Here is a 22,963-nt window from a genome sequence, read left to right as displayed (position 1 = left end):
GCCTCTTCAACCTCAGGGGGCATAAGAAGTTTGGCTTGTCACCTAAAACACTCACAAGCTTTTACAGATGCACAATTGAAAGCATTCTGTCGGGCTGTATCACCACCTGGTACGGCAACCGCACCGCACAACCGCAAGGCCCTCCAGAGGATGGTGTGGTCTGCACAACGCATCACCGGGGGCAAACTACCTGCCCTCCAGGACATCCACAGCACCCGATGATGCAGGAAGGCCAAAAAGATGAAGGACAACCACTCAAGCCACTGCCTGTTCACCCCACTACCATCCAGAAGGCGAGGTCAGTACAAGTGCATCAAAGTTGAGACTGAAAAACAGCTTCTATCTCAAGGCCTTCAGACTGTTAAACAGCCATCACTGACACAGAGAGGGTTCTGCCTACATACAGACTAAATCATTGGCCACTTTAATAAATGAATCACTAGACACTTTAATAATGATTACATATCTTGCATTACTCATCTCATATGTATATACTGTATTTTATACAATCTATTGCATCTGGCCTATGCCGCATTGTGGTGGTTAATTTATGTATTATCAAATGAGGAGAGACAAACTTATTACACAAGTCAGAGTTATACTTAAACTGAATCTTTATTAGTGAGAGCTCTGCAACAGCGATGGCTGGTCGACAAACCACCCTCAGATGATTTGTTGAGAGCCACGACGCACAAAAACACCAACTCATTCTATTGGCATAAATCAATTGTTAATTCCAGATACTCCCATCTGAAGTAAAACCCCTTCTTGACAAGCTCACTGAGGGGAGTGAGCCTCTAGGTCAGGGGTGTCAAACTCATTTCGCATCGTGGGCCACATACGGCCTAGGGAGATGTCAAGTGGGCCGGACCATTAAAATTATACCATACTCTGCTATAAATAACCAAAATAACATGTCTTTCCTTTGTTTTGGTGTAAAGAAGCACAAGAACATTAGGAAAATATTGAAATTTAAGGAACTATCCTTTTACAAAACATTTCATGAAACACCTCATATTTCCTTAGACAAATGTGCAATTTACTTTTATCATTCACAAATATGCATTGCAACTGATCCCACTGATTGTACAAAGGCACAAAACTTTAATTGGTACTGAAAAATATAGTAATGCACTTTAAGATTAAATGAGACTTTTAAAGAAAGGAATTTTTAAACCACTTACACATACGCATATAAAATCTAAATGTAATCCCTGCGTACACCTTACAAACTAAGGAGAGTGATTTTAAATGTGTAATGAAGAAAGTGTTGCCTGTCCTGTAAATCTGTAAACTTCATACATGAAACATACATACACATACAATACATACTGAAAATGTATGGAGTTGTATGAACAGTAGAATTCCATCACACAACTTTTGTTTTGAAGCTGCTGACTAACATTAAAGTGCACATTTTTTAAATCACCACAGTAAGGATTCATCTTCACAGAGCTGTATTCTTTCAATGCAAACAGTATCTAAGGCAGCATTTTAAAGGTGTTAGTCTAGTCTGGACTTGTATTTGTACCTGAAACTTGGCATCTTTTGGCCTGTACAAGTGCATCAACACCAGGTGTCATGTCCTGACTAGCTGTCACTTTCAGAATGTCATTTAAGTGCTTGTTTGTGAGCCTTGAACGCATTTTTGTTTTATTGATATTCATCACTGAGAAAATTTGTTCACAAAGGTAGGTTGTCCCAAACATGCACAAAATTTTAGCAGCCAGGGCTGTTAATTTGGGGTAACCTGGTAGTAGATACTGATAAAATCTGTCCAGACCTACAGAGGCAAATTTGCCCTTCAAATCTGCATCACACTGCAAATCAATTATCTCTAGCTGAATTTCGACCGGCAGATCAGAAGCTTTAACTGTGAAAGGTGAGCGAAAAACTGAAAATTCTGTCTCAAGTTCACCAAATACCTGAAAACGTTTCTCAAACTCCCGCAGTAGTCCTGCAATTTTGTCTTTGTACCGTTTCATGTCCGCATCAGGTCTGGTCACACACATCTCTCAGACAGGGGAAATGAGCAGGGTTGCCATTTGCCAGTTGCATCTCCCACAAAGTCAGCTTCAACTTAAATGCATGTATGTTGTCAGAAAACTGTGTGACAACTTTTTTGCGGCCTTGCAACATTTTGTTCAGATTGTTCAAGTGTTCAGTAATATCAACCAAGAATGCAAGGTCCCGTAGCCATTCCTGAGATTGTAATTCCAACACCGGTTTTCCTTTTTCTCCATGAACTGTCCGATTTCCTCTCGTAGATCAAAGAAATGCCTCAGCACAGCGCCTCGGCTTAACCATCTCACTTCAGTGTGGTATGGCAGGCTGTGGGTAATGTTGCTGTCGCTGAGAAGTTTGTCAAACTGACGATGGTTCAGACCTCTGGACCGGATGAAATTTACAATGCGAACAACCACCTCCATGACGTGGTCCATTTTCAGCGACTTGCAACACAATGCCTCCTGGTGCAAAATACAGTGAAATGTCCAGAAACGATCTCCTCCATTAAGGGCTTGTACTTTGTCTTTGAACTTTGTCGCGGCACCTGCTTTCTTTCCGACCATGGATGGCGCGCCGTCTGTAGCCAGGCTGACAGCGCGGGACCAGTCCACTCCAACTCTGTCCAATGCAGCAACGACAGAGCCGAAAATGTCCTCGGCTGTTGTGGTGTCCATCATTGGCACCAACTCAAGAAACTCTTCAGTAACAGTCAATGTCTCATCAACTCCTCGAATAAATATGGCCAGTTGGGCCACGTCTGTGATGTCAGTGCTCTCGTCAATTGCCACGGAAAATGCAATAAATGACTTGACTCTCTGTTTCAATTGACTGTCTAAATCTGCCGATAGTTCCGAAATCCTCTCTGCTATAGTATTCCTCGTCAGGCTAATATTGGCAAAAGCTTGTCGCTTCTCGGGACATACAAGTTCAGCCGCCTTCATCATGCATCGTTTAACAAAGTCACCGTCGGAATACGGCTTCGATGCTAATGCTATTTCGCTAGCAATTAGGTAGCTGGCTTTTACCGCTGCTTCACTGACTTCTCGGCTCTGGATGAAAGTTGACTGCTGTTTCCTCAGACCCGCCAGCAATTCGTTAATCTTATCTCTTCTCAGTTGTCCTTGCAAGCCGTCATATTTTTCGCTGTGATGAGTCTCGTAGTGGCGTCGAATATTATATTCCTTCAATACCGAAACTTGTTGCAAACACACCAAGCACAAAGGTTTTCCGTGCATCTCTGTAAATAAATAGGACGTGGTCCATTTTTCTTTGAAAATTCTACACTCCTTATCTACTTTTCTCCGTTTGGATAACGACATTTTGGCTAATGATGGTGTAGCGGAGAGGTAGAGACCAAGGTATTAACAACGTCGTAACAAGCAGCAGATGGCGCATTGATACCGTCTGCTGTTTTCAGTCTGTCTCAGTGATGCGGCTTGTCTTCTACTCTGATGGAAAGAGTGCGCCCCTTAGCGGATAATCCATGAATTGCAGCGAATTAAAAATATTAATTCCATGTCTTTTATGCATTTTTTCCACTTTCAAATTATCCTGCGGGCCTGATCAAACCTCCTTGGGGGCCGGTTCCGGCCCGCGGGCCGTATGTTTGACACCCCTGCTCTAGGTCATACACTATCCCAGGATAGGTGTAACATCAGAGATGACATACAATGGTTCCAGACACTACCCAACACATCTTGTCTCAAACCTTAACTCCCCCGAGGCCAAATGAGGGAGTGACTGGCGCACAGACATTGTGGAGACAAGTCATTGGTTCCCCATTAATCACGCCATTCCTTCACATGGTTTGAAAAATAGGTAAAGACACATTCACATATAAAGACAATGGTCCCTCCTGTCCTCTTCTCTTTCTGATATTTTGCATAGCCCCGGGGACATGTGAAAGACGAGCCTGACTTCTCCCCTCTATCGGCCCCAGGTGACTGAGCCCCAGCTGAGGGAGGAAGTGCAACTGCCAACACCAGAGTCCAAAGGGTTGCATTCTAATAACTCTCATATCAGCATATTATGCAGATAATACATCTTAATTATCTATGTTAAATAACTAACGCTCTTTCATTGCTCATCCATATATTTATATGTATATACTCTTATTCCATTCCTTACTTAGATTTGTGTGTATTAGGTAGTTGTGGAATTGTTAGACTACATGTTAGATATTGCTGCACTGTCGGAACTAGAAGCACAAGCATTTCGCTGCACTCGCAATTATATCTATGTGCCCGATTTGATAAGGTATGCATCGGACGTCTGGGAACTATTCATTAGCAGAAATATTATAGTTATCATGTGAAGTGTCTTGGGATAAGAGGGTAATTAACCACATACCCCTCATTAATTAATACTTTGTTAACTTGTCATTTGAAACAGGCTTGTGTAAATACCTGTTTTTGCAGCGACCGTAAGCCTAGGCTAGAACAAAGACTTGAATATTTACCTTACTGAGTAGATTGAATAAAGTAATTATTATTTTCAACTCTATTCTTGCTAACACACTGTTCGTTCTAAACAAGTATTCTCTGAACTTGAAAGATAGTGATCACGAACAGGAGATTTGATATGTAACGTAATAATCAGTACCGTATTTCAAAGAACAGGGCGCATACCTTTTTCAGTTCATCACAGCCTTTGAGCTATGATGCCAACCAATAAGATTCTTTCTCTTCAGTGTAAGCGGAAGTGAACAGTTACCCAAAACAATTATCACGGTAGCGTTTTTAGGATTGTTATTTAGACGTTTATTAACACCTTGGAACTCAAAATATGCCTAACTGCACAGAATTACATACTTACCTCAGGTAGTGTTTATTTCGCGTTGGAGACCGGACTCGGTTGCTAGATGTTCTAGGTAAGGCTAGCTAGCTGCTAACAATGGCTAACTGTATGGTTTTTCACACTCAAATAGCCTCCGTTATGGAGGTGCTAGCGAATGCCGCTGTGGCAGAGATCTGTAAACTCGTAGATGACGACTATGCAGTATTTCGTTTGGAAATTACTCAAAGCCAGAAAGAAAACAGGGCATTGCGGAGGAAACTACAGCTGCTGGAACTGAAGGTGTCACGGGAGCGCGCAGAGAGGACCATTCGTCCAAGAAGTGTCAAGATCCTCGACCGATACAGAGGAATGGCAAGAGGTACATTTAGCAGAAGGCCGAGGTTGCGCTGCATGTCGCCCCAATCCCCTCTGCGCATGTGTGACCTTAGATGTGTTAAACACGTACTGTAGTGTAGATGGTTAACCAGAATTGGATATTGGTAAGTTATTTTTAACAGTATGCAATAACTCCCCTTGGCTGTCTTGCGCAAAGACACTATCATATTATAACCAGATTTTTGTTTACTGCACTTCGTAATATTTACCCAATGAAAACAAGGTAATGCATGGAACATATTACACCAATCAATAAATAGTATATCAATGAGTTATAAGTGTTACCTTACATCCTTGCTAATTCCTAGACATTATCAATGGTGTACAATATACTGTTGAGCATTGACAATACCTAACCTAACCACGTCTTTCCCCCAATCACTCTCTTAGGTGAAGGACATCTCACTCTAGGCCACAGGAGCATTGGGAAGCCAGCCGGACACAATGCATGGCGAGATGACCAACCAATCACTGCTGATGAGGGGAGTGGAACCTCAACCCAGCACGTTATCATGATTGAGGTTAGTGTAATAGTGTAAACAAAAATGTGACTTTGTTAATCAAATGTGGCCCATTTATTTTAGAAATGCTCATCTCAGCTATTCACTTGCTTACATGTATCTGCCATAGAGGAGCTTGTGAGACTTCTCTGACACAGTGTTTTCGCTGCAGTCATTTATCTGTGGCGCTGCGCAACAGCAAAGAAATATGGAACATGAAAAGAATATGTCTGCCTAGGCGCACTTTAAAGATTATAGAACAGTACACATTTACTTTGCCTCTGCAAACAAAACGAGTAATGCATGACAACCCCATAGTAGAATAGTTTCTCTTTACCTAGTCGGCTTGTTGTTGTGTGTTCTATGCGAGAGAGATATTCCTCCAGGCGCATTCAAGTTGTGAGTGCCATAGGGCGAAAAACATGAATTCTGATAGGCAGTCAATGCATAACAATTCTTGCAATTACTGGGAAAACAGCAGTTGTAATGTCCTTTGTTAAAAACAGAGATCCCAATTTTCCATTCCAACTTTATTTATTTCTCAACTCCTTAGCGAACTGCACAATTTTAAACCCATAGTTTTTAGCAGTGGCATGGTTAAACACATTCCTGCTCCAATTCCCTGTGAGTGTATAGGGGAGAGTGGCGCTAAATGTAACACGGATCAATTGTAGGGTAACTTGGGGTAAAACACAACCCTTCCTCAAAATATTGTTTAGGAATTAATTACATTTTTTTTATGAGACAGATAGCAATTTTAGTTGAGCAAGAGTAGTGGCAACCAGGGAAGTGTTGGGGGGGATAGTGACATTTACGGTTTCTGGGGGGGGGGGGGGGGAGGTTGTTATCATAAGAGGTAGGCCTATATTATATTTGCTGTGTTATCCATGTTTTATGGGACATAAAATTCAGCAATAGGATGCTAACTAGCTAAAATATTCCATATTTGGGATCTAGCTAATGATTAGCCCAATAGGGTAAATGCAGATGGAAACCCCATGCTTCAGCCTATTTATTTATAGCCACTATGCTGCATCAGTTGGGCTACAGGGGATAATGCTTATTGCTAATAACACATTTGATAATATGGACCATGCATAGGTTATATTTATGGTCCAATATGTTAAAATACAATCTTGGTCAACCAATCAATTGGTTGAAATGTTTAAACTTATTTTTCCATATATTTTTTTATAAAGCTTATCTAATGCTTTAAGCACATTGTTTGATTAAATAATTAAGACACACAAATTACTCAAGATCCTGATGATCACACTGTGCAAAAAAAATAAGACATGGAGTGCCTGTGTGACTGGCTCCCTACTGCAGTGAAAAGGCACCAGAGGCACAGCATGTGTTTATTGCGCTGTCGCTGTTGATGCTGCAACCTCATTTCAGCCATTTAGTTTCTTACTTGTTTCTGACTGAAAAGTTATTTGAATGAAATCCCTCATTTGTTTAGGAAAAACATTCCCTATTCCCTCAACCCTTGCTCTCTTTACGTGAAACATGTAAGCATCACATGCAACCAATAGGACCTGACCTATAGCCTATCATAATGATGTCAATAAATTGGTTATAACAAACTACGAACACAGTAACAAGTGACAGCAAAATGGATGCGGAGGATGTGAAAAATATGGGTGAATGTTTACTGGTTGTTCAGGAGGTAAAGGGGAAGTCAGATCTGTGGAAGACATTTGACTTAGTTGTGGAAGCTCCTGGAGATCAATAAAAATTAGGGTCTAGGAGCAAGCACTGCGTGAGTTATGTGTGCCAAACAGTTGCTGTTAGATTACAATATGATTATTTTTTCTGACCATTTGAACAGTGTAAACAACACTAAATAACAACACTAATGATTTATAAATCCTTTATTACAGCAGACTAAAAACAGTTGCATGCATTTGTGAATTGCAGTTTATTTTTTGTTTAGGCTAATTATTCAAAGCTGCCTTTGTTATTTAATTTAAAACTAAAATGCTTGATTGCATTCCAAAGCATGAATGTCTCGTATGCTGTGTGATGGCATGAACAAGGGCTCATTGATTGATAATACGGTAGCCTATATATTGAAATATACGGCTAAGTAAGTTACGTATTAAGACTAAAACAGGATGTGCTCTTAGGTCTGTAGCTGGTGGTTATACAAGGCTACTATACAAAGACGACTAATGACATTACGTATTATAATGATGATCATAATAATAATTGTAATAACAATAAGAAGTTCAAGAAAGTGTAGGGTATAGGAGCGAGAGCTGCTTGCATATTATGTGTGACAATCAGGTGTTGTTAGATTACAATATTATTTTTCTGGCTGTTTGGAACAGTGTAAACAACACTAAATAAATAAGAAATACCAGTCTGTTGTAACAAAAAAAACGTTTTTAAAGACTTTATTACAGCATAGCAAAGATTAAAAACAGTCGAATCTGTGAAATTGCTTTATCCAACATGTTGGGGTTTCCTCTCTCCTCAACTTTCTTAGAAAATTAGGCTCAAGGCAAGGGCTGTTTCCTGATCTCTGCTGCTGCTGCCTCCGCCGCATGGGTTCTCAATCCCAATATGCTGGTCAACTTTGCTATTATGCACATAACAACATAGGGAAAGGCGCCAATTCTACGGCGCACTGAAGATTATGTGGACAGCGACCGTATCCAACACGGGAGAAAGTGCATTTGTTGTAAAAATATTATTTGATTTATTAGTGTTGCACCATTTATTTTTTACATAATATAGCCATATACAACTTCAATATCACATGTCTTAGAGTGATGGACTGTGCCATCCCCGTGGCCTCTGCAATGGATGAAACAGGCGCGAATCAGACAGGTGTCTTGTGCACCATGAAGAAAAAGAAACATTTAGACTGCTTGACTAAAGAAATCTCGGTCGACCAACAGCCTATAGACCAGACGATTGATCAGTCGACTAAATGGGGTCAGCCCTAAAATAATTTAAACAAATAATTGTAGAAATATGTTATTGGGGCCCATTTATGAAGGTATAAATGATATTATAGATGGTGTCAGTATCATTTTATTTTCATTCATTTTGGATTATAATTCAACCTTTTTCCCCACTGCTACTAATTTTGCCAGAGGAAACACTGCTGCGACATTGTTATCCAATTCTACTCATGTACCCTTAATAAAGTCCTCTCTTCTTGTCAGTCTGCAGATGCAGAAGCTGCACGTCCTGGAGGATTATCTCTGGTCAAGCAGGAGAGGACTGAAGGAGACGACCCACAACACAGCAGAAACATCCAGACTGGAGCAGCGGCTGGAGTGGCACCCCCTGTAGTCACTGAGGACCTATCCACCACCTCCACGTCCCAGCCCAGGACCCGACACAGCATCGCGGAGGTCAGTGGAAAGCCGAACGGCGTCCTCAAGACAGAGACGGACACAGAGACTTTAACTCTCACAAAAAGGCTCTTACACACAGGATCTGACCACAGATCAGACACAGAGAGACTGGGGCTGGGGAGACTGGGCTGTCCTCCTGCTCCCGCCTCAGAGTATTTACTTTACGGTGACTTGAGGACAGTTCATTCCCATCTGGACTCAGGTGACATGTTAGAAGCTGGAAATGATCCGTCTTGTTCTTACACTACAGAGATGGAACCTGTTAACATGGCCTTGGGTTTAGAGACACAGACTGATCAGTCTAGAGAGGACTGGAACCGGTACAGTAGTAGTGTATACTCTGAAGGTTGCCTAGATAAGAAAGGGGAGGTTATAGTGGTAGATGAGGTGACTGTGAAAGTAGATGGTAATACTCCTCCCACATGGAATGCAGATAGTCACCTAGGAGATGGATACTCACAGGGCAGAGATTTCTTAGATTATAGGGAAAGTTTAGAGACAAATCCAAATGTCGCGACCCACTCCCCTTTACATACGCTCAGGGATCGCGACCCAGTGTTCACATCAATGGGGCCTTCCGATTCACATAGCCGCGTCCTTTTCGATCAGGTATTGAACTCAAACGAAAGGGCTAGAGCCCAGGTTCAGGAAAGGGGAGCAACATCAGGCGGTAGTAAAAAGAAACAGTTCCTCTGCATGTTCTGTAACAAAGGCTTCAGCTGCCCCCAGAAGGTGGAGATCCACCAGAGGGTCCACACAGGGGTGAAACCCTTCAGCTGTGCCCAGTGTCACATGCGCTTCGCAGAGGCTGGCACACTGAAGAGGCACCAGAGGGTCCACACAGGGGAGAAACCCTTCGTCTGCCACGTGTGCCGGGCCAGTTTCTCCCACTCATTCAACCTGAAGAGACACCAGAGGGTCCACACAGGGGAGAATCATACAGCTGCCCCCAGTGTGAGAAGTTCTCCCACCAGCACCAGCTGAAGATGCACCTATAGGTCCACATGGGAGAGAGGCCGTTTGCCTGTACGCACTGCGGGAAGAGGTTCTCAGAGAGGAGTGACCTCAGAATACACCAGCAGAAAAAACATTCCACTCTATAACATAGAAAGTCACCATTCGACTTCATTGTTTCTGATGTTTAGATCAAACCCTGCATTAAAGATACATTTTAATTGTTGTCAGCAGAAAGATCCACAGATGCATTTGGATTAATGACAGTAACAGGTGTTGAATATATCTGAGCAGAATATTTCATCCAGACATTGTGTGATATATATATATATATATATAAGCCTAAAGAGTCTGACATATTGTGTTTGTACTGTGTAGACTATATGATGTTCACAAATGCCTATTTCATTACTTCCATTTAACTACTTAATCCCCCCCAAGACACTTTTAATGAGTATATTAATGCAGTTTATCAAATTCATGCAGATTTTTAGTTGAGACATGACATGTACAGTTGAAGTCGAAGTTTACATACACCTTACACATTAAACTCAGTTGTCCACAATTCCTGACATTCAAACCAACTAAAAATTCCCTGTCTTAGGTCAGTTAAGATCATCACTTTATTTTAAGAATGTAAAATGTCAGAATTAGAGGTCGGAATGGTCGATTAATTAGGGACGGTTTTAAGTTTTCATAACAATCAGAATTCGGAATTGTTGGACACTGATTTGCCCATTTTTTAATTTTTTACAAAAACATTTTTTTACACCTTTATTTAACTAGGCAAGTCAGTTAAGAACACATTCTTATTTTCAATGACGGCCTAGGAACTGTGGGTTAACTGCCTTGTTCAGGGGCAGAACGACAGATTTATACCTTGTCAGCTTGGGGATACATACAATCTTGCAACCTTACAATTAACTAGTCCAACGCTCTAACCACCTGCCTCTCATTGCACTCCACGAGGAGCCTGCCTGTTACGCGAATGCAGTAAGAAGCCAAGGTAAGTTGCTAGCTAGCATTAAACTTATATTATAAAAAAACAATCAATCAATAAATCAATCATAATCACTAGTTAACTACACATAGTTGATGATATTACAAATGTATCTAGCGTGTCTTGCGTTGCATATAATCGATGCGGTGCGCATTCGCGAAAAGTACTGTCATTGCTCCAACATGTACCTAGCCATAAAAATCAATACCCAAGTATATATTTTTAAACCTGCATATTTAGTTAATATTGCCTGCTAACATGAATTTATTTAAACTAGGTAAATTGTGTCACCTCTCTTGCAACAGTCAGGGTATATGCAGCAGTTTGGGCCGCCTAGCTCATTGCAAACTGTGTGAAGACCATTTCTTCCTAACAAAGACAGCCAACTTCGCCAAATGGGGGATGATTTAACGAAAGCGCATTTTTGGAAAAAAGCACAATCGTTGCACGACTGTACCTAACCATCAATGCCTTTCTTAAAATCAATACACAGAAGTATATATTTTTAAACCTGCATGTTTAGCTAAAATAAATCCAGGTTAGCAGGCAATTTTAACCAGGTGAAATTGTGTCACTTCTCTTGCGTTCATTGCACGCAGAGTCAGGGTATATGCAACAGTTTGGGCCGCCTGGCTCGTTGTGAACTAATTTGCCAGAATTTTACGTAATTATGACATAACATTGAAGGTTGTACAATGTAACAGCAATATTTAGACTTGGAGATGCCATCCGTTAAATAAAATACAGAAAGGTTCCGTATTTCGCTGAAATAATAAACGTTTTGTTTTCGATATGATAGTTTCTGGATTCGACCACATTAATGACAAAAGGCTCGTATTTCTGTGTGTTACCATGTTATAACTAAGTCTATGATTTGATAGAGCAGTCTGACTGAGCGATGATAGGCAGCAGCAGGCTCGTAAACATTCATTCAAACAGCACTTTTGTGCGTTTTGCCAGCACAAAAAAATACAAATATATCTGGCTTTAGTGTGTAAGCCTAAGCTTTAATTGTATGTACACCAAACAGCCTATACACCAAGGGGCAGAAAAGGTTAAACCTGCAATGCGACCCAACCAAATTCACATAGGAAGAAGCGGTATGTTCTATTTGTGCTATTTCTATACTTCCCGATTTTAAGTTTCATTTTTGCGTCTTTTACTTACATTTTTTTTACACCAGCTTCAAAAAGCTGGAAATACAACATTTTTGGTTATGGAAAATGTATTTCTCAGCGGTTTAGATGGTGCAATGATTCTCTACACTATACGTGCTTGTTTTGTCACAAACTGAAATTAGGCAAACTATTACAATTTTAGCAACCAGGAAATGGTTGAGCGATTTATTCGTAGGTCATCTTTTAACCTTGAACCATGGAGGGTAAAAGCTGCGAAATGGATTGTTGAAAATTAAGAGGGAGAGCTTGAAAATGTAATGTTTGGGAAAGATTTGGTTTAGCGGTAAAAGAGGATGATAGCGGATGTTATGTTATGCGTGATGATTGTGAGGCGCTACACAAATGTGACAGTCAGAAGACTGGGACTTCAAATAGGCCTATGGCAGGTCAAGGGAACTATAGCTTGCTGTTCAGATGGGTTCAATGGAAACTGAAATCTGGACACTGACTGTAAACTGTCACATAGCCTTAATATTAACTCCTGCAGAATCAGTGACTTCGGGAAGTATTCAGACCCCTAGACTTTTTCCATGTTTTGGTACATTACAGCCTTATTCTAAAATTGATTACATTGTTTTTCCCCCCTCAATCTACACACAATACCCCATAATGACAAAAGAAACAGGTTTTTAGAAATGTTTGCAAATTGGCAAATAAATTATTTTAAATCCTACAATGTGATTTTCTGGATTTGTTTTTCTCATTTTGTATGTCATAGTTGAAGTGTACCTATGATGAAAATTACAGGCCTCATCTTTTTAAAGTGGGAAAACTTGCACAATTGGTGGCTGACTAAATACTTTGCCCCACTGTATATAGTTATTTTTTTACTGCTCTTTAATTATTTGTTACTTTTATCTCTTATTCTTATCCGTGTTTTTTGAAACTGCACTGTTGGTTAGGGGCTCGTAGGTAAGCATTTCACCTGTTGTATTCGCCGCATGTGACTAATAAAATTTTATTTAATAGCAACGGGTCTGAATTACTTACAGTACCAGTCAAAAGTTTGGACACACCTACTTATTCAAGGTTTTTATTTTATTTTGTAATATTTTCTACATCATAGAATAATAGTGAAGAAATCAATACTATGAAATAACCCCCAAAAAGTGTTAAACAAATCAAAGTATATTATATATTTTAGATTCTTCAAAGTAGCCACCCGTTGCCTTGATGACAGCTTTGCACACTCTTGGCATTCTCTCAACCAGCTTCATGAGGAATGCTTTTCCAACTGCCTTAAAGGAGTTCCCACGTATGCTGAGCACTTGTTGGCTGCTTTTCCTTCACTCTGCGGTCCAACTCTTCCCAAACCATCTCAATTGGGTTGAGGTCAGGTGATTATGGAGGCCAGGTCATCTCATGCAGCATACCATCACTCTCCTTCTTGATCAAATAGCCCTTACACAGCCTGGAGGTGTGTTTTGTGTCATTGTCCTGTTGAAAAACAAATGATAGTCCCACTAAGCGCAAACCAGATGGCATCCCATCTTGGCGCAAACCAGATGGGATGGCGTATCGCTGCAGAATGCTGTGGTAGCCATGCTGGTTAAGTGTGCCTTCAATCCTGAACAAATCACTGACAGTGTCACCAGCAAAGCACCATCACACCTCCTCCTCCAAGCTTCAAAGTGGGAACCACACATGCAGAGATCATCCGTTCGCCTACTCTGCGTCTCACAAAGACACGGCTGTTGGAACCAAAAAGGACTCATCATACCAAAGGACAGATTTCCATGGGTCTAATGTTCATTGCTCGTGTTTCTTGGCCCAAGCCCTTTTCTTCTTATTGGTGTCCTTTAGTAGTGGTTTCTTTGCAGCAATTCGACCATGAAGGCCTGATACACGCAGTCTCCTCTGAACAGTTGATGTTGAGATGTGTCTGTTACTTGAACTCTGTGAAGCATTTATTTGGGCTGCAATCTGAGGTGCAGTTACCTCTGCCGCAGAGGATAAATTCATTAGAGTTAACGGGGCGGCAGGGTAGCCTAGTGGTTGGAGCGTTGGACTAGTAACCGGAAGGTTGCAAGTTCAAACCCCCGAGCTGACAAGGTACAAATCTGTCGTTCTTCCCCTGAACAGGCAGTTAACCCGCTGTTCCTAGGCAGTCATTGAAAATAAGAATTTGTTCTTAACTGACTTGCCTGGTTAAATAAAGGTAAAATAAAAATCTCTGGGTCTGCCTTTCCTGTGGCGGTCCTCATGAAAGCCAGTTTCTTCATAGCGCTTGATGGTTTTTGAGACTGCACTTGAAGAGATTTTCAAAGTGGTTGTAATTTCCAGATTGACTGACCTTAATGTTTTAAAAAATAATGGACTGTCATTTATCTTTGCTTATTTGAGCTGTTCTTGCCATAACATGGACTTGTTTTTTTTAACCAAATAGGGCTATCTTCTTTGTACCATGCATACCATGTCACAACAACTGATTGGCTCAAACACATTAAGAAGGAAAGAAATTCCACAAATTAACTTAACAAGGCACAACTGTTAATTGAAATGCATTCCAGGTACCTCATGAAGCTGGTTGAGAGAATGCCAAGTGTGTGCAAAGCTGTCAAAGGCAAATGGTGGCTACGTTGAAGACTCAAATATAAAATATATTTTAATTCATTTAACTATTTTTGGGTTACTACATGATTCCATGTGTTATTTCATAGTTTTTCACTTTTATTCTACAATGTAGAAAATAGTAAAAAAATAAAAAAAACTTGAATGAGTAGGTGTGTCCAAACCTTTGACTGGTACTGTATGTAAATAAGGTATCTGTTTTTAATTTTTAATACATTTTGAAAATTTTGCTGAGAAATTCATTGCATTTTCTCCCCGGTCCCTGAAAGTCTTTGCTCTGAAAGAAACAGAGATGACAGAGAACATCACTGATGTCAACTAGATAGAATGAATGCTTCAATCAATTTATGACATTCTGGTGAACAACTGTCTGAATGGTATTAGGTCGGGTCGTATCCACAAAGCCTCTGAGTAGGAGTGCTGATCTAAGGTCAGTTTTGCCTTTTAGCTTATACTGAATAAGATTTCATGGAACGATCCTAGATCAGCACTTCTACTCGGAGACTCTTTGTAGATATGTGTCCAGGTCTTGATTGATTTTGTCTTAAGTGTGGGACTGTGCCTTTGAATTATCAAACCATTAAAGATTGTCAAGTAATCAAATCAACTAATACGTTTGCATAGTATAACGTTTGCTTGCATTGCCCAATCAAAAGATGCTCCATAGCAGGGTGCTCATATCAGATAAATTGATCCAACATCCTCTCACTCTGTATCTCTTACAGTCAGTAGACATGGAGGATGGGAAGTCTGATCTGCTGCTGGTCAAAGAGGAGACAATAGAAGATGGACCAGAGAGCATTGACCTGCTGAGTGGACTAAAGGTGGGGGAGCAAGGTAAGAGAGAAATGAACTTGTGTTTACATACAAAAACACACAATGTATGAACTTGACCAGATAATTGACTCAAAAAAATATCCACATGTAGAGTTCTCTGTCATGTTTGTAAAGTCTATTTTCTAACCTCTTCCTGCAGGTGGTTGGTTGGAGGCTAACAGAGGAGACTGGGCGACCATATTAGATTCCCAGACCCTGACTGGTGCGGCTAAGGGCCCAGGGGACGACATCACTGAGCAGGGCTGGACCAGAGGTGACATAGTGGAGGTCAGTGGATGGGACAGCATCCTGAACTCTGGAACAACACTGTTAACCACAACCAGAAACACAAAACAAAAGACTGGCTAAGACCAGGGCGAGGCGTAGATTTGGTACGTGGGGACGGGGAGCTCCTCTCTTTGTTGCAACAACACAGAGAGAAGCTACCTCAGGATACACCAGCAGAAAATGATTAGTGTATGGTGATAAGTAGTAATACTTCTACTACTAATAATAATACATGTATTTCTTTATTTTATATAGCGCTTTTCATACATAATCTCAGTCTCTTAAAAACTAAAACAAATTCAGGGAGCTGGCAGTTCATGGGAGACTGTCTTCCACAGCTAGATGACAATGCAGCTCAGTAAAGGAGTAGCTTGACTGGAATCGGCGTTGATGGTACAGCCAGGGAGGGAGACACATCAGTCAGACAGGCCCGGAGCTTTATCAGACACATCTGTCTCTGCAGTACACACCACCTCCTCCTCCTCTGTAGGTAGGCTGGAACATCCACCACCTGGGTGATGCGTCGGCAGCAATAAGTGCCTGAGAGACCACCACACACATCAGCAACAGTCTCCTACGAGGAGAGCCTCTGTCATTCCCTGATACCACAGTCCACATCTTTCCATGTAGTACTAGTTAGTTAGTGTGCAGTTAATTCTGTTGGTTTTGGATGTAGTAGGGAACTGGATGAGGTGAACTGAGGAAAGAATGAGTATGATGAGGCAGAGTAGATGTGTGATGGTGTCTGTAAAACTGCTTCACTGATGAAGAGTGACATGAGTCGACTCTTAAGGTTGATGCTGGAGTTTTATAGTGAGATAAGGATAGTGCCTTAATTCGTGTTTAATTGTCATGTAGTAGTGAAGGTGTGTGTAACGTAATGTTGAACCTTTTCCAAAGTATTCTAAAATGTATGTTATCAAAGCAAGGCTGCCAGATTTACAGAAAAGGTCATATTACCATAGAGAGAAAAGTTATTCTACTTGTCACATGTATGGTTTTGTGCAATAAAAGTACTTTACTTCACGTTATGTGAGTGTATGACCATTTAATTTAAATTAAATAGTAACTTGACTCTGTGCTGACAATTATTTTTACAATTGCAGTGACTGAGTTTCCCTTCTCATTCGAACCAAAACATTATACTTAATTCTTGAATCAACACATATGGAAATATTTGACAATAAACTCAGATGGCTCCATATTGTTAGGCACTTTAATGACAGTGTTAGAGATGGGCTTAGGCCTCCTAAGTGGCGCAGCGGTCTAAGGCACTGCATCGCAGTGCTAGCTGTGCCACTAGAGATTCTGGGTTTGAGTCCAGGCTCTGTCACAGCCAGCCGCGACCAGGAGACCCATGGGGCGGCGCACAATTGGCCCAGCGTCGTCCTGGTTAGGGGAGGGTTTGGCCGGCAGTAATGTCGCGCACTAGCAACTCCTGTGGCGGGCCGGGCGCAGTGCACGCTGACACCGTCGCCAGGTGTATGGTGTTTCCTCTGACACATTGGTGCGACTGACTTCCGGGTTAAGAGGGCATTGTGTCAAGAACTACTGCGGTTGGGTTGTGTTTTGGAAGGCGCACGGCTCTCGGCCTTCGCCTCTCCCGAGCAGCAATGAGACAAGACTGTAACTACCAATTGGATACCACGAAAAAGGGGTAAAAGAAGAAAACATCATTTTTTACATTTTTTTAAATGGGTTAACATTTTATAATATGATGTCATGTTTCTGTGTGTACAGCAAAGAGTTTCTTATATAAAGCTTTATGCTTTTCTGTTCAATTTGTGTTTACAGTCTGCAGTCCATGAAGACCTGCTGATATCCGGTGTTGCTGGCGGGAGAGACTGGACAAATGAAGCGGCTGGTCACAAACCCTGACTCCGGATCAGGACCCTTGATCAGGAGCAATTCACTCTTCCTTCCCCGAGTCAGAACCAGGACTGAACCGCGAGGGACAGAGACTCCACCACCACACAGAGCACAACCAGTGGACAGGTGGACTGAACAACCTCAGTCCTGGTGGTCATCAGAGAGACAGAGGCTCCAGTCAGGGATCCAGTCTGCAGCCCAGACCCTTATCTTCACAGTCTCAGTGCAGGGATGAAGCAGGGCCTGGGGCTGATAGAGATAGACCCTCCTGTTCCTATGATACAAACACCACAGTATCCATGATGAACAGAGCAGGTCACCCTGGGCTTCAGCCTTCAGAGAGAGTGGTGGGAGACACCCCCCCCCTGGTGATAGTATAACAGGAAGGCTTTCTCCTTCAGGATCTCATCTAATGCCTGGTGAATGGGTTCATAGAAGGTCTGGGTCTAGCCTTCCTCATTTACCTCATGGTTACCCCACCAATACAGACCAGGTCAGGATGGGTGTTCATCACAAGAGGTACTTATGCTAGAACACAGCACACAATCCCAACAACACCCAAACAAGAGGTCAAGGAGGTAGCTCAAAGACTAACCCCCTTCGGGTGGTGGCTCCTGCTTCTACCTCCTCTGGTGTCATTGGGTCACAACGTGGGAGGCTGAGCATTAGGACAGACACCGACAAGCCATACGCTTGCCCCACATGTGGGAAGTGCTTCGCTGAGGCGACCTATGTGAAGAAGCACCAGACTGTTCACACCAAGGAGAGGCCCTTCAAGTGCAAACTGTGCTACAAGAGCTTCTCCTTCCGGAGTAACCTTATCAGACATAGGAGTATCCACAGTGGGAAAAAACCTTTCAGCTGTACCCAGTGTCAGATGCGCTTCTCCCACTCATCCAACCTGAAGAGGCACCAGAGTGTCCACACGGGGCAGCTGTAGGGTTTCTCCCCAGTGTGAGAACAGGTTCTTCCACCAGAACTAACTGAAGATGCACCTGAAAGTCCACACCGGAGAAAGGCTATTTCCAGGAAGAGGTCCTCAGAAAGGAGCTACCTCAGGATACACAAGAAGAAAAACAATTCCACTCGATATCAAATTCTGCATTAAAGACAAAGATTCATTTTCGTTGTCAGCAGAAAAGATCCACAGACACATTTGAAATAACTAGAGTAGCAGATTTCAGTGTTGAATATTCCTGGGTAAAATACTGCATCCAGACATTGTGTGATATATAAGCCTAAAAAGTCTGTTACATATTGTGTTTGTACTGTGTCGGCTATATTATGTTCACAAATGCCTATTTTATCAAGTTCATGCAGATTTTTTTTGTTGAGACATTACAATGCATTCATCGTAAGAAAGCTGGGTAAACAACCACAACACAGTCATAGCAAATACATTTTTCCTCAAAGTACTTAATTCCTTCAGAAAGTATTAGCACCCCTTGACATTTTCCACATTTTGTTCTGTTAAAGCCTAAATTTGAAATTGATTCAATGTCAAAGTGGAAATGTGTTTTTCGAAATTGTCTTAAGTCAATAAGTATTCAACCCATTTATTATGTCAAGCCTAAATAAGTTAAGGAGTAAAACTGTGTTTAACAAATCACATACGTTTTATGGACTCATTGTGTGTTCAATAATAGGAATTAGCATGATTTCTCAATGACTACCTCATCTCTGTACCCCTCACATACAATTACATGTAAGGCCCCTCAGTTGAGCAGGTAATTTCAATCACAGATTCAACCACAATGACCAGGGAGATTTTCCAATGCCTCGCAATGATGGGCAGCTATTGGTGGATGTTTTTTTTTTAAAGCAGACATTGAATATCCGTTTCAGCATGGTGAAGTTATTAATTACATTTTGGATGTTTTATCAATACACCCAGTCACTACAAAAATACAGGCGTCCTTCCTAACTCAGTTGCTGGAGAGGAATGAAACAGCTCAGGGATTTCACCATAAGGCCATTGGTAACTTTAAAACAGGTACAGAGTGTAATGGCTGTGATAGAAGAAAACTGAGGGTGGATCAACAGCATTGTAGTTACTCCACAATACTAACCTAATTAACAGAGAGAAAATAAGGAAGCCTGTACAGAATAAAACTATTCCAAAGCTCTAAAGTAAAACTGCAAAAAATGTGGCAAAGCAATTCACATGTTATGTTTGGGGCAAATCCAATAAAACACATTACTGAGTACCACTCTCCATATTTTCAAGTATAATGGTTGCTCCATCATGTTATGGGTATGCTTATAATCGTTAAGGACTGGGGAGTTTTTCAGGATAAAAAAAACGAACAGAATGGAGCTAAGCACAGGCATACCTCTAGAGAAAAATCTGGTTCAGTCTGCTTTCCACCAGACACTGGGGGATTAATTTAGTTTTCAGCAGGACAATAACCCAAAATATAAGGCCAAATCTACACTGAAGTTGATTACCAAGACGACAATGAATGTTCCTGAGTGGCCGAGTTACAGTTTGAACTTAAATCTACTTGAAAATCTATGGCAAGACCTAAAAATGGTTGTCTAGGAATGATCAACAACCAATTTGACAGAGCTTGAAGAATTTTGAAAATAATAATGGTCAAATGTTGCACAATCCAGGTGTACAAAGCTCTTAGAGATGTACTCAGACTCACAGCTGCAATCACTGCTTGACTCAAGGGTGTGAATACTTATGTAAATGAGATATTTCTGTATTTCATGAATACATTTACCAACACTTCTGAAAAACGTTTTCACTTTGCCATTATGGGTTAATGTGTGTATATGGGTGAGAAAACAAATGTATTTAATCCATTTGGAATTCAGGTTGTAACACAACAAAATGTGGAATACTTCAAGGGGTATGAATGCTTTCTGAAGGCGTTGTGTCAGCAAGATCTGTGCTATTAGGAAGAGACATTTCAATGTTTTGGTGGTGAGTGGGGGAGGGGCACTGTGGGATTCATTTAAGATACTCTTTGAAGAGAAAGGGTTTTAGGTGTTTTTGGAAGATGGGCAGGGACTGCTGTCCTAGCTTCAAGGGGACACTTGTTCCACCATTGGGGTGCCAGGACAGAGAAGAGCTTTGACTTGGCTGAGTGGGAGCTGATCCCCTGTAAGGGTGGGACGGACAAGAGACCTGAGGTGGCTCAGGTTCGGGTGTAGGGTTTTCATATATCCTGAAGATAGGAAGGGGCAGTTCACCTTGCTGCTCTGCAAGCACCATGGTCTTGTTGGGGAGGTGACAAAACCTTTTTTGAGAGGAAACTATCTTGTTTGCCTCACATCTTAATTCAACTTGCAATAAAAATAAATTGTACTTTGAAAAACATTACTCTGGTTGAAAATGAGCAGAAACAAATGTTTACAGAGCAAAAGGGGAAGATTTTAACAGTGCTAAAACATGAGTATAACACCTTACTACGATCTAATTTATAATGCATCACACAAGAGTAACATACTATTCTGAAGGGGAGAATGATAGTAGACTTTTGGCTGCAAGACTTAGGAAACATTTCATCCAAGCCTTGATGTTTACAACGTTCCTCAAAACAAGGATGTCCATTATCACCAATGCTCTTTGCCCGGTCTTTAGAGCCCCTTTCTCAAGTGATCAGATTGGACCCACTTATTTCACTCATCAATATTAAAAAGGTTTGCAGCATAAAGTGTCACTATGCCGATGACACTGTGTTTCTCAGAAGGCCCAAATTCCCTTTGACAGATTCTGAAATGTACTATTTTCCGTTTTTTTTCTGGATATAAAATAGGCTTACCCCAATTAGTCCACTGGTCAATTGTTTGGTCGATAGGATGTTGGTTCATCAAATATTATTTTTGTAGAGCAGTTGCAAATATATATATTTTTTATAGACACACGTGACACCGGTCTTATTTGCACCCATCTCAATTGACTAATCCATTACGGAGGCCCGGGGGATGGCACAGTCCAAGAAGAAGGGGTGTGGCTAAGATGCACAATGGCTCTCTCCTGCAAATTTGTGCACAATCATTGTTTCATAACTAAATTGTATACATTGTTTGCGTATTTCAATTCCCCATTGCAGTAGTACATTTACCGTTAATTGCTAGAATTTCTAATCTACAATGTTTGTTTGGTTACGGTGATTTATGTTAATAAATTCAATAGCCTATATTATTATGCCAGTCTTTTACGGTCTCATTATTGGAGTGGACACGTTGTTTGCAGAGCGCACAACCTATGCTATGCTTGTGAGAAACAAGTTTAGTTTATTTCATTCCATTCACAGGTTTTGTCAATTTAGTCATTGTCTTCTGTTTGGAGCGCTCCTGTCAATGTTGAGAAAGGACGTGCACCTGATTAAGCATAGAACTAGGCCTAGGCCTATGGGCTGCGGCAAATGTAGACATATGAATGTGCCTATTTATGGATCTGATAGTATTTCTGATTGGCTTAAAGCATCACCACTAATGACATGTGGAGCTTCTCAAAGCAATATTTCCTTCACCTCAAACAGCAAGCAAACAAAGTCTGTTTTTACATCGACTGAGAAATACAATAGTTCTTCAATGTATTTGAAAAAAAAAACCCAGCTCTCTCCCTTTAGATAACAACTCAGCGTGAAAAGTTAAAATGTCCTTCTCTGATCCAGTGGAAACGTGATAAAATAGGCCTACCTGATTACTTCTTATCCCTTGCTCAAATAGCCTACAGCTGTGTCTGTCTCAAGCTCATTGGCTCAAGAAACTCTAAGGGCCCCAAATATTTTATACAATGTTGCAATATTGCTAGCACGGGCTTCGGGCTGGACCCAAGTTAAAATATACTGGACAAAAATAACTGCATCATGCCACAATTTCAGTAAAACATATTTTACTGAGTTACAGTTCATATAAGGAAATCAGTCAATTTAAATAAATTCATTAGACCCTAATCTATGGTTTTCACGTGACTGGGCAGGGAGGCAGCCATGGGTGGAGCCAGGCCCAGGCCCAGCCAATAAGATAAGTTTTTCCCCGCAAAAGGGCTTTGTTACAGACATAAATATTCCTCAGCACCCACCCTCAGACTATTCCATAGGTGAAGAAGCTGGATGTTGAGGTTCTGGGCTGCCATGGTTACACATGGTATGTAAAGCCTGTTGCACATGATGCAAAATTCTCTAAAACAACGTTGGAGGCAGTTTATGGTAGAGAAATTATTATTCAATTCTCTGGCAACAGCTCTGGTGGACATTCCTGCAGTCAGCACGATGGATG

The 22,963-nt window shown here is 41.2% G+C and overlaps 2 protein-coding genes across 4 annotated transcripts in view; both read left to right on the top strand.

The window, feature by feature from the left end:
• Positions 1 to 22,963, top strand: part of LOC124012386 (zinc finger protein 205-like) — a 303,385-nt gene that overhangs the window by 168,873 nt on the left and 111,549 nt on the right. The gene's annotated exons all lie outside the window — the stretch shown is intronic.
• Positions 11 to 19,525, top strand: LOC124012404 (zinc finger protein 69 homolog). 3 transcript variants are annotated; one of them, XM_046325988.1, is made up of 7 exons: positions 11 to 298; positions 3,895 to 5,161; positions 5,569 to 5,699; positions 8,855 to 9,046; positions 15,478 to 15,589; positions 15,729 to 15,856; positions 17,651 to 19,525. In XM_046325988.1, the coding sequence occupies exons 2-7, from the start codon at positions 4,900 to 4,902 to the stop codon at positions 17,732 to 17,734; spliced, it is 909 nt and encodes a 302-aa protein (XP_046181944.1). In that variant the 5' UTR covers positions 11 to 298; positions 3,895 to 4,899; the 3' UTR covers positions 17,735 to 19,525. The 3 variants fall into 3 exon arrangements, with proteins under 3 accessions (XP_046181944.1, XP_046181942.1, XP_046181943.1); XM_046325986.1 differs by lacking the exons at positions 15,478 to 15,589; positions 15,729 to 15,856; positions 17,651 to 19,525 and having other exon boundaries at positions 16 to 298; positions 8,855 to 10,852; XM_046325987.1 differs by lacking the exons at positions 11 to 298; positions 15,478 to 15,589; positions 15,729 to 15,856; positions 17,651 to 19,525 and having other exon boundaries at positions 3,683 to 5,161; positions 8,855 to 10,852.

Source organism: Oncorhynchus gorbuscha, linkage group LG24 (assembly GCF_021184085.1).
Source record: "Oncorhynchus gorbuscha isolate QuinsamMale2020 ecotype Even-year linkage group LG24, OgorEven_v1.0, whole genome shotgun sequence".
Lineage (NCBI taxonomy): Eukaryota > Metazoa > Chordata > Actinopteri > Salmoniformes > Salmonidae > Oncorhynchus > Oncorhynchus gorbuscha.
Note: the sequence above shows the minus strand (reverse complement) of the source record. Positions and strands in the feature narration are given on the sequence as shown.